Source organism: Oreochromis aureus, linkage group 18, assembly GCF_013358895.1.
Source record: "Oreochromis aureus strain Israel breed Guangdong linkage group 18, ZZ_aureus, whole genome shotgun sequence".
In the NCBI taxonomy this organism is placed as follows: Eukaryota; Metazoa; Chordata; class Actinopteri; order Cichliformes; family Cichlidae; genus Oreochromis; species Oreochromis aureus.
This window is the reverse complement of record NC_052959.1, coordinates 31,982,503-31,996,387: the sequence shown is the minus strand read 5'-3', so window position 1 is coordinate 31,996,387 and position 13,885 is coordinate 31,982,503. Positions and strand designations below refer to the sequence as shown.

Below are 13,885 nucleotides of genomic sequence, written 5' to 3'. Positions count from 1 at the left end.
TCCTCGTGGTGAGGAAAAATATCCTGAGAAAGAGAGAAGTTATTCACAGAGAACGCAGAGGTCAGAACCGGAGGAGGTAGAAGGACTTTCAGAGTTTCTTTAGCAGACACGTGAAGGTAGCTGATGAACTGCTACGTGCTCGATCGTCAGGGATGATGGTGGTCTGTTCTAACTGCACATATACATGTCTTGGTGCAGTCAGGAGTTTTTCCTGTTATCGTTCTTATTTTCTTGTTTTTTGGTGGATTTACCTGCCGGTCAGCTGCCACACTGAAGCTACCAGCATGGGAAACAGCAGTGACAGTGACTGCTCAGGTGAACCAGGCAGATGCTTTCACGTTTGTTTCAGATTCGTCAGTCGGTGTTTCTCCTGATTTATTTTTTTGCTTTAGTTTTTTTAAATTAAAACGTCACTGCCTTATCTCTGTACCTCGAGGTAAACATCATTCCTGAGACAGAGAAACAGGGCACGGCAGTTTGTGTAACTGTGTGTGTGAACATTTCTACACTCACACACTGCATGGATCAAATGTCTGGGTCACCTCCACATTACACCTTCAGGAGCTGCTGGGCCTCAGAAACATCCCATGAAGCTCCTGATGTGCCGTTTTTGTGCTGATGTTGATGCCGGAGGAGGTTTGGACTCTGCAGGGATTCCTGCCCCGAGTTCCTGTGTTTCCTAAATGCTTCCACTTTATAATAACAGTCCTTACAGCCGATCCAGCAATGACCAGAGAATTTCACCAGCTGAGCAACACAGTTAAATTCATTGACCGTCCTTTGATAAATGTTTGTAAAGGCAGACTGTGGGGCCAGCTGTTTGTTTCTGGCCCAGTTCTGTAGTTTATTTAATGTATTAATGAAGGAGGAGTGAAGGAGGCCCAAGGCGCTCTCTTTCTCGACATCTTTGTCTTTCACGAAGCTCTTTTACTTATTTAAGAACTTCATAATTCTCCTTTATCTCGACAGGAAAAATAACGTTCCTGAGAGGCTGGAAGTCGACCCGAGCAAGCGCACAGCCGTCGACCTCGCCATCATCGTGCCGCGCCAGAGCGCCAAAGAAGGGCCGATGGAAGCATCCAGACCGGCTCCACCACCCGCCGAGGATCACTTCTCTGAAGGGTTCGTGGACGACCCCGATGTCCCCCTACTCATATAAGAGTACAAGGATGAGCTTATATAACACTCAGACTGTATGTTTCCTTTAAACAGACCTTTAGATTTCCTCTGACCTGCAGCGACTAAACAGATGTGTGCAAATGAACCGCTGCAGATTTCCTTATTCAGTCCTGATGTGTGTCGTTCAGTCTGCAAACCTGATGTCTCAGCATTTAATAAATGTCCTTACCACCAGCCTTAAACACATATTAATGAGACACTTGGACATGAATTCAACTGGACAGTTTTATTGTTGGTACACAAAAAGTAAATGTAATTAAAGCTGTGAAGAGGCAGCTTCCTCTCAAACACATTTTCTGCCTTTTTAAAAGCAGCTGTAATGACGACAGGGCCGATCGGGGGAAGACTCTCTGCTCGTTACTGCAGCAGGGCGAGGCCGAGAGCTGAAACGCTGGCACAGCCTTACTGAAGCAACACAACATCACGCTTCCTCACTATAAACAACGTTGTCTTATTCTGTGTCTTCTTTGAAATGATGCATTTGTTAAAAGCCAGCCCTGTTAGGAGGGTTGAACAGAGAGACGCTGCTGCTGGTCTCCCTCAAACCCTCGTGTAGATTTCAGCCTGGAAATCAATCGGCTGAGTTCTGCCTGTGGCCTGGTTGCCGTCTTGGCTGCCGTTGTGCGTTGCCCTGCTTTGTTTTCTCTTTTCTTGTGATGCTCCTCCTCAAAGCTCAGAAACTTGCTCACTCTCCGTGCCCGGCTTTGATCAGAGAGCCTCTGCTTTGTGCCCAGAGGACGCCGGTCCAAGCATATTCTGAAGCTTGTTCATCTCTCCTTGAAGTCTCCTGGGTCTCTGCTTTCCTCTGAGTTGTCACCCCAAAAAGCTCGGAGGTCACGACTCCTCCTCCTCCTCCTCCTCCTGGCTCTGAGCGCCGTTACAGCCGCAGCGCCTTGAGAACTCATTTTGGCGTTGGACCATTTTTCCTCCTGACAGCCTCGCTCGTCTTTTATCATCCAGCCTTCTATATTTGGACCCCGTGGCTCGAGCCATCTGGGAGATTTGGATGTTTGTGGTGCGGCTGCAGGAGGAAAAGCCTCTGTGATGCCATCTTTGATTTGAGTTTTTAATATAAGGACTTGTTGTTGTTCAAACACATGTAAAATGCAGGGAACAGGCGCCTTTAATGAGCCTCCTGGACCAGAGTCACCGTACTTATCATAGTTTTTGCTTTTATTTCAGTTCAAACTAAAAGGTTTTTTATGTTTAGGCAACTATATTATGGATTTCTTACTTAAAAAGTAACTAAACAGCCAGTTTACAGAACACTTTAACATTTTTATATCATCGTTTCTTCCTGAAGTGAAAACATGAATATATTACTGGGTTTCCCTCCAGCCAATCATCATCCTGCGATGAAATGTTTCACGCTGCTGTTTAAACATTGAAATACGACAGCTTGGAAAGTTTCCACATTATTTTCCTTTGACCCAGATCTGCGGTCTGTGCTGCACTCGTGTCTGCTCCGCTTCATTAATTATTGATAAATGAGCTTCTCTGTCATGTGGCTGTGCAGATAAGACGTTTTCTGTTTGTGCTCACTGTTTTTTTCCTGTGTGATGAAACAAACCAACACCACCGCTGGCCTCTCAAATACGCCCTCGAGGTTCGGGTTGCTGGGAGAGTTTTGTGCGTCAGTGGGAAATGCTCCATTAGTCCCATTTAACAGCTCGTTTACCTCCTCGTCATTATTACTGCGTCTGCCTTTCCTGCGTCCTGACTCAGGTGTGTCGTGGTTAACTGGTGTTTGATTGGTGGATGCTTCCTCGATGATGGAGGTCTGAGGCAGCTTCTTTCCTTCCTGTGTTCCTCTGTCTGTATCATTGCTGCCGCTGCCTGAGCCTCATCCATCATCAGCAGGTAAAAGTGTTGCTGTCCGCTTTGACTTCCCTGCAGTGAGAGAGGACACTGCCTTTTATCTATTTTACTCTAATTTGGAGCAGAATTTGTAAATGAACCTGTAAATGATTTAAATGAAATCTGAAACTAGCGAATGACATCATAAACTCAAGAGTTCACAGAGGTCATAAATCACACGAGAAATCAGGTCATTTCATTTTTAATGCTTGGCACTTCATTTTCCAGCCAGAAGAGTCGCCCCCTGCTGGCCAATAGAAAAAGTGCAGGTTAAGGACTTTCATGAGGTTGTTGTCATCAAAGTGAGAGAGAGATGCCGACAGATCAGTAGCCCGATAGACCACTGTAAAAAATGCTGAGTTCAAAGACAAAATCCCAAATAATCAGGCCCCATCTTATCTTAAAGACCTCGTAGTACCATATCGCCCCATCAGAGCACTTCGCTCTCGCACTGCAGGTTTATTTGTTGTATTTAAAAGTAGAATGGGAGGCAGAGCCTTCAGTTTTCAGTCCCCTCTTCTATTAGGCTTCAAATTTTACTTTTTGCTATAGTGTATAGTTCAGGCTATATTTTAGTTATGCTGCTACAGGCTCAGGCTGCTGGAGGGCTTCCCATGATGCACTGAGCTCTTCTTCTTAATAATTCTTCTTCTTAGTAACCTCAATAATTAAAGTACATTAAAGCTGTACTACCATAATAAAGTAAATGTACTAAGTTACAGTACACCACTCAGGCTCGTGCAGTGGGTCAGTCACATTGGTTCACATTGTTCGGAGCATGAAGCAGGGCTGGCTGTGGGTCTGTTTGTTGTTTTTTAGTCTTACAATCTGAATTATGAGCTCGTGCGGCGCGGGATTGTTTGTGACAGAAGTGATTCGTTTTTTACTGAGCAGATGGTTTTTAGCCCTGCAGATTATAGTCAGTATCTACCTTTAGTATTGACCTGTGAGTATATCTGTTTAAGAAGAGAGTTGTTTTTAGCTTTCACCTCCTTTGCCTGTGTGAACCTCCCTCCTGTTTAAACACTCGATCAGATCAGAACCAGAATCAACCAGATTTTCTTGCTGTCTGATTAAATCCAGAGACACAAGAATCTGTTTCTTATCTGTCCGAGCTCCATCGATTTTTGTCTGTTGCCATGACAGCGGATGGTCCCACTCGTTTTGTGAAAGCTGCACCGCCTCATCGCTTTGACCCGGGTCAGACGGTACTGACTCGTAACGCTCGCCGTTTCCTTTCAGTCCGAGCCGTCAGACTGCCGATCACACTCGTCTCTGAGCGGGAAGAAAAGCCTCCAGTTATTTTTATTCGTCTCCTCAGGTTTTCTTCTTTTTCCTGTATTTTATAAGCGCTACATGTCAGGTTTAAGCATGTCAGCCTCTCTGAACTCTCCACTGCCGAGTCTCAGTGCTTCGTTGGTGTTATCATGCTTCTCCTTTCACAGGCCGTAAATAATAAATATAATACAGTAAGAAGAGTTTACAGGCAGAAAACTCAGATATTCTGGCACAAACGTGGCTCACACCTGCAGCTTGACTCGGCGTGATTGTGCCACAGATCCACCTTATATGGCAGGTGTGTTTAGACCACATATACACTCACCACTTTTTTGGTATATCTGTCCCACTTCTCGTTAACACAAATATCTAATCAGCCGGTCACGTGGCTGTGCGTTTGGGTATAAAGGTATGGTCAGGACGACTTGCTGAAGCTCTCACTGGGAGGTTCCCACAACCATCTGTAGGGTTTAAACAGAACGGCCCAAAAAAGGGGAAAATATCCAGTGAGCAGCGGTCACCTCAAGCCTGTTGGTATCCTTATTTATCCAGGTAAAGTCTCACTGAGATGAAAATCTAACTCAAATAGTTAGATGTTACATCCATGCTGAAGAGCATCTCTGAACATGCAACACATCAAACCTTGATGCGTCCACAGTGGAGGAACAGCCTGGAGGTGGCTCCATCTCAGCTTAATTACTCCATCCCGTCACTCTGCGGGGTTACGTCCTCCCCGTGCGGCTGCTCGCCGAGCCCGGAGACCCAGCGAGGAGATTGGATCCGTGCTGGGCAGGAAAATGTTTGGTTTTATGTGGCAGTGGTCTGAGAATCAAAGGGACACTTCAAGGATTCATGTGAAGTAAATCCAAAAACATTCTGTTTCCTGAGTGGCCTTTTCTTCTCCGCGTTCCCTCTCTCTCCGCCTTCTTTCCTCTCTGGGATGAATAATTTACTGGTTTCCTCCCTCTCGCCATCTCTGCGCTGCAGCCAAGGGCGGATGCAGGGCTGTGATACTCGCTCTGCAGCCAGTGGGAAGCTCTTTATTATCCTGTGAACGTGAAAGAAGGAATCTTTTGAATCTCTCCTCACGGGAAATGTTGTCCATAAAGTGGAATTCTCCGCTTTTCCTGATTTCCAGTCATACATGTGCTGTTCCAGGGGTGGATGCTCACATCAAACATGGTCCATATTTCAAATATTGAGGTTACACTTTGTACTGAGACAAACTCTCTAAGCTCTCTGCTGTTCTTACCTTCTGTTTGTGGGGAGCAGCCAATCAGAAGAAAGCTTCCTTAAAAGAGGAGGAGCTAAATGAGCTTGTTTCAGGCAGAGAGTGAGCTGATGGATGGATCCAAAATAATCTCTGGAGCAGCTCCAGGTGGAGTCCTCATCTGATGGACTCCTCTGGGTGGAGGAGCTGTGTTATACCTCTATATGTGTCCTCCACACTCAGAAGCCACGTGGTGATTTATTGGATTTATCGTTTATGCTGAGTCATGAATCTCCCGGACCGTGACTGAAGCTCGGACCTGACGCTCGGAGTCGTTTTTCATGGCGGTTTGATTCACGACAACCTTAACTGAGCGAGCACCAAATCACACGGCGGCCTCACGTGTTTGCATCATGGAGGTTCATACACACCAGAACACCATCACCTCTCGTGGAAGGAGGGGCGTCAGTCGGTTTTATTACTTAGTGACATTTAATTTATGTGCTAATGAAAAGTCTACAGCATATCCCTCACGGATGCAGCAGCGCTTAAAAGGATGATTGTCTGCTGGTGGAAGCCCGCTCATCCCATCCCCGAACCAAAGTGGGTCACAGTTTGTGGAAACTTGATCAGGAGCAAAATGAAGTGTGCAGACATCAAAGTAAAACTCAGACAATTTATTGTGTGAGACACGTTTAAAGTGTCTGTCCATTTCTCAGGCTCATTTTAATCTCTTAGAAAAGCCAAACAGCAGCTTTTAGTTACAGCTGATTGGTTTATTAAAGGTGGGCGTGGTCACGTGTTGGCTTAGAACTGGTTCAGCTTCCTGCACTCTGAAGCCGGTGTTCACAGAAATCAGTGAACGCTCAACATCAGTGCCGCCGACTGAAGCTGTTGGCCGAGAACATGACCCAACCCCACCCTGACGGTGTAGCACAGGCCCGTCTGGATCAGGAGCATATCCACAACGAGATGAGTGCATTGTGGTTATAAAGAGATGGACATGGTTGGCATTTAAACGATGCTCAGCTGCTACTAAGAAAGCTAAGAAAATATCTCCACAACTTTACAGCAACAACCTGAACCGCTGGTCCTAAACCGCAGAGATGATGAAGTTACTAACAATCCCAGTTTTTCTGAAAATAACCTAAATAAATTTATACCAAAGATAAATCTATTAGCAGCTGACAGTAATTTTTATCTGACACAGATTTTCCCAAAGTGTGCGTCAACCTCCAAACTGCAGTTCCTGTGATCTCCACTTGAGGCAGTGAGTCAAACCCACAGAGTCCTGCGTTAACTTTACAGCAAAAATAAACGTTTTTTGGTCTTTATATCTCATCTCACGCCTGTAATTTAAAACAACAACAGTCATCGTCGTCCACATAAATCTAAATAAAGAGACTCTGCTCAGTTTCCAGACTCCCGCCCCTCCTCCGCTCTCTGTTTGTAAAAGTTGGATGAAGCTGATGAATAAAACATGCCGGCTGTGCAGTTGAAGAGTCGGCCACATCATGCAGATATAACACAGCAGCCTGTAACACCTTTAATTATTCAACAGCTGGATTTCTGACAAACGCCTTGCTCAGAGTCGCCGTGGGTGGCCTGAGATCTGCGAAGGCCCAAGCATATGATCCACATCGTCTTCATCACACCAGTCAGTGAGCCCTCGCGTCCTGTGGAGGGGGACCGCTCCATCAGGGTGGACAGAGGCCATCACTCAGGACGCCATACCAGCAAAATGCCCTCTCACTGCACAGGTCACCAGTTCAAGGTTTTTCCTTTAATTTGTCACCTCGAACGTACATACAGTTTTCCTTATTTATGACAGAAGTCCCAAACAGAGTGGGAATGACCTGACTTCCTCTGCTGATAAAGGCCTTCAGGTTTGGCGTGAACCAATGAGCAGTTTGAAACGGTGACGTGCCTTTTCAGTTTTCAGCCTGCAGCGTGCTCCATCGCTGTGAGTGATGTTTTCATGGAGGACGGGGGAGGAAAGAAGACGTAACAGGTCCATTTCGGAGGTCTCTGCGGGGTCTGAACACTGTCCGGCTCCGCCTCAGCGCCTGCAGCACTCAGACGTGAAAGCTGAGGGGAGGGTGGAGAATAAAACACAGAAAAACCGCCTGCTACACCTGACAGGTGATGAGTCCAAGACCCCGGAGGGCGGTGGAGACGTGGAGGCGCATGAGGACGTTTCATATCAGGTTTGTCATGAAATGCAAGCTGCTCATCTGGAAACAGCAACAACCTCAGCGTGTTTCTGGATTCAGCTCAACGTTACGGAGGATTTTTTTGACTGTAAACAGGCAAATATTCACCAGGCTGTGACTTGTTACAGTGTTACTGTTCAGAAACCCTGATTAAACACGGCTGCTTCAGTTTCAGTTTCCACAGTTAAACTTTTATTTTAGTCTGTTCGGGATTCATTCGCAGCTGTCTGTCTGTGCCAGCCGATAACTCCGCCCACCCGTCCAGATATGGTCAGTGTCACCACCAACTGCCGACTTCCTGTCATGCATTAAAATTCAGTGCAGCCTCATCTTGTGTGTTCAGATTCAGGTCTGTGGACACAAACTGAGGATTTTCTGCTTCTAAAGCACAACAAAAGTCCACATTTGGAGGCTGGAGAAGACAGTTTTCCTGGTTTCTATGGTGACGTGTCTCTACTGGATATCAAAGGATCTGAAAATATGAAATTTATCTGCTGTTAAGATACTTTTCTTACAAACTCTGCTGACTGACGTGCATTATGTTCACCTCAGTATCACATCTGTATCACATCTGCATCACACACATGATATACGTTTGCTTTCTGCTTGAACTTTATTTCTTGCGCAGCAGTAACTCTTGATTCTGTCTTTGAGTGTGTTTAAATGTTGAAATGTACAATACTGATGGCTGGTACAGGTTTGGACATGCTTTATATTTCAGTATTTCCTGTATTTGATAAGAAGAGTGAAAACTCACAGCAAGAAAACATCAGTGACAAGAAGAGTCAGAGCTGAAGGTGCTCAGATGCATCAGAGGGACAGCTCAGGTGGAGAGGTGAGGCTGATATGGTTTGGACATGTGCAGAGGAGGGAGGACGGAGGCTGTCGGACAAAGGATGATGAAGATGGAGTTTCGGTGCAGGAGGAGAAGAGGAAGACGTCAGAGTCTCAGATAATTGTCTCAGATAATCAGAAGCATCCACCCCAGACTTTCAGCCAATGCACTACACGCTGATAGAAATATCTAAAGTGAGTGTTCCTGAGTTACAGTAAAAGTTTTTATTATTATATCTATTAAACATTATGAAATCCTCCTCTGCATGATGTGTAACACGAGAAAATATTTGAATTTTAATCCTGAAATCTGCAGGATCTGCAGATCTGTTTCTTTAACTGCAGCAGGTGTGGAGTTTATTTGTTGAGGACTTTTATTGTGAAAGGCAAGAACTGGAAGAAGGCTTTTTCACATGAGTGCAGAAAAATCTGATTTTCTAATCCAGCTCCAAAAATCTGATGTAGCAGCAGCCACAACGCTCACATATGGACGATTAAAAACTAAAGTGTGACATCACTGCGGCTATGTCCATCTTCTACATACAGTCTGTGTGTGGAGCCATGTTTAAAGGGACATATCTGCATTTTATTTCACTTTAAACTATGTGTCCAAACATTCATGCTCCAGGGCACTTCAGCAGAAGGTTCCCACCATGCTGCTGCATCATCACAGTAACTCCAGCTGTCTGCTGCCTGCAGGACGGATGGTCTCTGCTCGGGGACAGCGTGCTATTCTGAGCCTGTAAAATTACATGGATGACAAATCTTCTTCCATTCACGGACACGAGTATTGATCAGAGCCTTCGTCCATCACCAGACACCTCACACCCACAAACTGACACTCGCAGGGAAGCTTCATCAATCTGCTCCTGCCTAAATACCTGGCTGGGGGGGGGGCGCAGGAGGTCACAGGTTTGAATCCCACAGGCAGGAGAAGCTTCTGAAAAGGCCTCGCTGTTTCCTGAAGAAGATTAGGGCAAAGCGGCTGTAAAGTCACTTCATTGGAGAATTTAATGGAGTTGAAAGCTAAAAAAAGCAAAGACCATCAGGAAAATCCATTTTCTTCTAAGCTTTATGGTCTGATTCCCATCTGTCCACACGGAGCTGGGAAGCAGCGGACCGTCCTGTACAGCAGCAGACAGCTGGAGTCAAATTATTGCTTTTTCAATTACAGACTCGTTCAGACGTTTTTCATCCAGATAATTAGTCAAATCCGACGACCGTTACCAATTAAGCAGAAATACTAAAGGCCACCAAGACGTACAATCAATCTATTTTAAGATTGCTCTGTTCTTCTGGGTAAATCCTGTTAGCCTTTGTGTGGTCAAACACAGGACTCCTTCCTGGAAAGAGCGGCTCTGACTTTGTCTTATTGCTCTTCCCTGCACATCCACATTTCCACTGCAGATATTTCCAGGATCTGAGTCTTGGTTGTGTGTCTACGTTAGTGTACGTGCAGGCTGATGCATCAAACATTCGAACTGCGTCATCAGAGTTCACATTTCCTGTTCATTTCATGATCATCACATCAAATAACCAAAAAATGACCTGAAAGAGACGGAACGCTGCAGAGCTCCGACTTTGTGCTCTTTGAAGGCAATAACGAGACCGTGTGCTGTGTTTTGTTCTCAAGCTTACGGCTGCTGCTCCGTAGTGGACAGCAACTAACAACTACAACCTAAAAATCATAAAATGAAATCATAGAATCAAAATCAAAGATTTCTTAGAAACAACATTTAAACCAGAGACGTGTAAACAAGTTTCACTGATTAATCCTGAGAAATCTGAATATAAGAAAGAGAAGAGCAGTTTCAGCAGCCTCTGTGTGTTTGCACATGATGCATTAATGCTGCTGCAGGAAATGAGAGAAATCTCTCAGCACGACTCTCTGGGCATCAAATTTAAGAAATTACAGAAAGGTTTTTGTTAATTCACAGAAGACGTCCTTTTTACTGTGAAAACAGCAGGAAGAGAAACAAAACAGGAACTTTCCTGTCATTTAATCACTTAGTTGTCATTTAAAATAGTATGAGGACGAGGTCTGTATCTGTAGGAAAAGTTGCAAAAATGTAGGAAATTGCAGTTAAAAGTCCAAAACTTCAAATTTCCTAACGCTGTCCATCCTGATTGGATGCTTTGCCGGCCTTATTCTGGCTCCTGGGCCTTATGTTTGACACCCCTGTCTTTCCCAGGCCACAAAGATGTTTTTTTGTTTCTTGTTAGTTTTCATGTGTTATTTTTGTCTTTAAGTTTCTCCTGTTTTTACTTTGAAGGTTAGGAGTAGCTCTTTATCCCAGATGCAGTCCTGTCATGCCCCGTCGTTGCTGGATTGTCTGTTTTGTGTTTCCACCACTGACAATAAATAAATTAATAAAATAATAATTGCCAAGTTTTTATCTGAGAACTTGACATTTCTAATGACTTTTTCAACTTCAAGTTATTTTCTCTGAATTTTCAGCTAGACGTCAAAATTCTGAGATAACCTGAAATGTATGGATGATTTATTTTCGGCCATCTGTAAATTCATGTTGTCCTTGTCCTCATCCCTTCATCCGGAGTCTTCCTGCTTCCAGCCTAATACAGTTTTGTGTTTCTTTCCATCCTTTCTTGTGTAGTCCAGGCCGTCCTCAACAGCATTTAAATCAACCTCAGTCCTTGTTTTGTAGTTTTGTGTGTAATTAATCGTAACAGTGTTAGTGTGAGTCTGTGAAAGTAAACGTGGCTCCAAATCCTGGATTAGTGGTGCCTTCACAGATGTACAAGTTGACCTGAACAACAAAGTGATATCTGAGGTATCAAAGTGTCCTCTTGTTATCGCCTCTTCTCACTTATTATGTTCTCAGGCCAAACCTGCAGCTTTATATATTTTTAGAAGTGGATCCATGTGGGACCAGAATCATTAATATTCAACACTGACGCCTGCTTCTGCTTTCAGAGGAGCTTCTCAGCTTTTCTGCAAAGAAATGTAAAAATCTGAGAAGAGTCAGCAGATTCACGGTGTCAGTAATGTGCAGAGAATCTCAGATTAGACAGCGGGAGACGACGGAGGCTGAGCTACAGAGCAGAGCCGGCGACACATACGGGCGTTCCTTCAAACACCTGAAGCCTCCTGAACACCTGAAAATCTTTATAAATCGACCTTTGAGTTCGTGATAAAATGACCTCACAGTGTTACAATGTGCTGCCCCTCAGTATGGAGAGTATTTTCTGTTTTTACTCAATTAAAGTTCTCTGAATTAAATGTAAAGTGAAAGTAGCACTCGGCTGGTAAATGAAAACAAACAAACAAACAAACGATACCCGTTCTTCTCACTCAGGAAGGTGACGAAGCTCATAAAACACGAGCACTCTGCTCATGCGTGCTGATTGGTTAGTTAAGGATTTAGGACAGGAAGCCTTGTGAAGATTAAAAATGTTCCCTCACCTGCTCACCGTGAGAAAGTAATCCATACCTTTGTTTCATCCACTTTTGCTTATTGCTAAAGCTTTTATTTTGGAATCAGGCTCTGCTCTTTTCGCATGTCTTCTGGCTTCACCTAAACTCTGGAACTGTCTGCTTCTTCAAATTAGGACATCACCAACATCTTTAAACCTCATGTGAAGACAAGCCTGCTCTGTTTTATTCCATTAACCTGTGCAGCAATTTTAAAACGTGCTGTTTTTATATGTGCTTATGAATAACCTGACCTGACACGACTTCCCTGGATGGCGCCTGTTTTAAAAACAGAAGAGAAACTTCCACGTGTGCAGTAGAAGCAGCTGGTGGTGGGGGCTGAAGGCGATGCTCTCAGGAAGCTGCTGCTACAAACTCTCTGCAGCTGCTGACTTCAAGCCTCAAATTAAAATGGCAGATGCTGTAAAGCAGCTAATGGTGCTGTAACATCTCGCCGACTCACAGAAAGGTGTTTTATTATGATAGAATCTGCCGTGAGGCCTTGTGAACACTCTGTGGTCAGTAGCGTCTCCTCCCACACATTGCCGGTTCTCTTTCGCTGCTGTTTAAGATCCAGCACACATTTCAAAAGGTTTGAGAATCAATCATCAGGAAGCTTTACTAACAGGAGGTTAGGGCATTTAAGGTGAGAAGTGTAACGGTCAAGGAGGGGGATCCAAATCCAGGAGACATGGAAGCAGAGGAAAATCCAAAAGGCAGGACTCATCCACACCTGGGCAGCCAGCGAAGGCAGAAACGTTGTCAAACAAAGAAAATCCAACACAAGCCGAGAACACAGAAGAACAGGAGAGGGCGGCTCCATTGCTAAACAACTACACTGAGAGCGAGTGTATGAACTGAGACAGGTGGGACAGGAACAAATCAGAAGGTAAAACAGATTTCAAAATAAAACAGGAAGTGTTCCTGGTGACTTATTACTTTGTCAACTAAACAAGGAAAAAAAACTTGACTAACAAGACTGTTAATCACATTCTTCAGTAATGAATCACACTGGTTAGCTGCACGGCATCGCACATTGTGAACGATGAACGTTAAACTCCAAACAGACAGCGAAGAAGAAAAACACTTAAAGTAAAATGATGTTAAATATGACATGAAAATATCAAAACTACAATAGATGTTCACATATTTTTAAAATACGGCAAATTAACATTGGAAAAAGATTGGAAAAGTGTCGCGCATTGTGTGGTGCATTACAAATAATACACACTGTTCTACAGTTCATAACAACTATTTTAATAAAATGATAAAACAACAACTCATCCATGCATTTCACATGCCTGGGACACCTCATCCAGCAGGCCACCACCTCCACTGCCTCCTTTCAATGTGGAGCAGTAGTGGCTACAGTCTAAGCCCCTCCCGAGGAGCTGAACTCCTCACTCTGTTGCTGAAGAAGAGCCCATCCAGCCTTCACAGGAAGCTCATTCTTGCCACTTATATCAACAATCTCATTCTTTTGCCTTTTAAAATACAGAACAATAAATGGTTTAACAAAACATGAGCCTTACATGAACAGCTATATTCTACAATGATGTCAGAGCTGCAGCTCCATCTGCTGGCAGATGGTTGCATAGCATTTAGGACACAATGACTTTGGCGTTTGAGCACCCGTTTAAATATTAATTTGATTGCATGACTAATACATCAGGTACTAACCAGGGACAAAAGGACGATTAGTTTCTAGTCGACTAGTTGTGCACATCACTAGAAACTCAACATCACAACAGGAGGAAAGAAGGAAGACGGAGATGAGAGATAATGAGGAAAGAGGAAAGGGGCGGGACCTAAACACAGCTGAAACTTATTAAGGGAAACACAACAGGCTACCAAAATAACATAGGAAATAAGACAGCCTAC

The 13,885-nt window shown here is 44.2% G+C and overlaps 1 protein-coding gene across 3 annotated transcripts in view; it reads left to right on the top strand.

The window, feature by feature from the left end:
• Positions 1 to 8,009, top strand: part of dnaaf11 (dynein axonemal assembly factor 11) — a 37,453-nt gene extending 29,444 nt beyond the window's left edge. Inside the window, exons 12-14 of one of the 3 annotated variants that reach the window (XM_031735093.2) lie at positions 970 to 1,122; positions 6,735 to 6,794; positions 7,086 to 8,009. In XM_031735093.2, coding sequence (XP_031590953.2) covers positions 970 to 1,122; positions 6,735 to 6,794; positions 7,086 to 7,158 — 286 coding nt within the window. In that variant the 3' untranslated portion in view covers positions 7,159 to 8,009. Of the gene's footprint in view, positions 1 to 969; positions 1,123 to 1,212; positions 1,534 to 6,734; positions 6,795 to 7,085 lie in introns of those variants that run through there. The other 2 variants (XM_039602059.1, XM_039602060.1) reach the window with 2 other exon arrangements.
• The last annotated feature ends 5,876 nt before the right edge of the window (positions 8,010 to 13,885 follow it).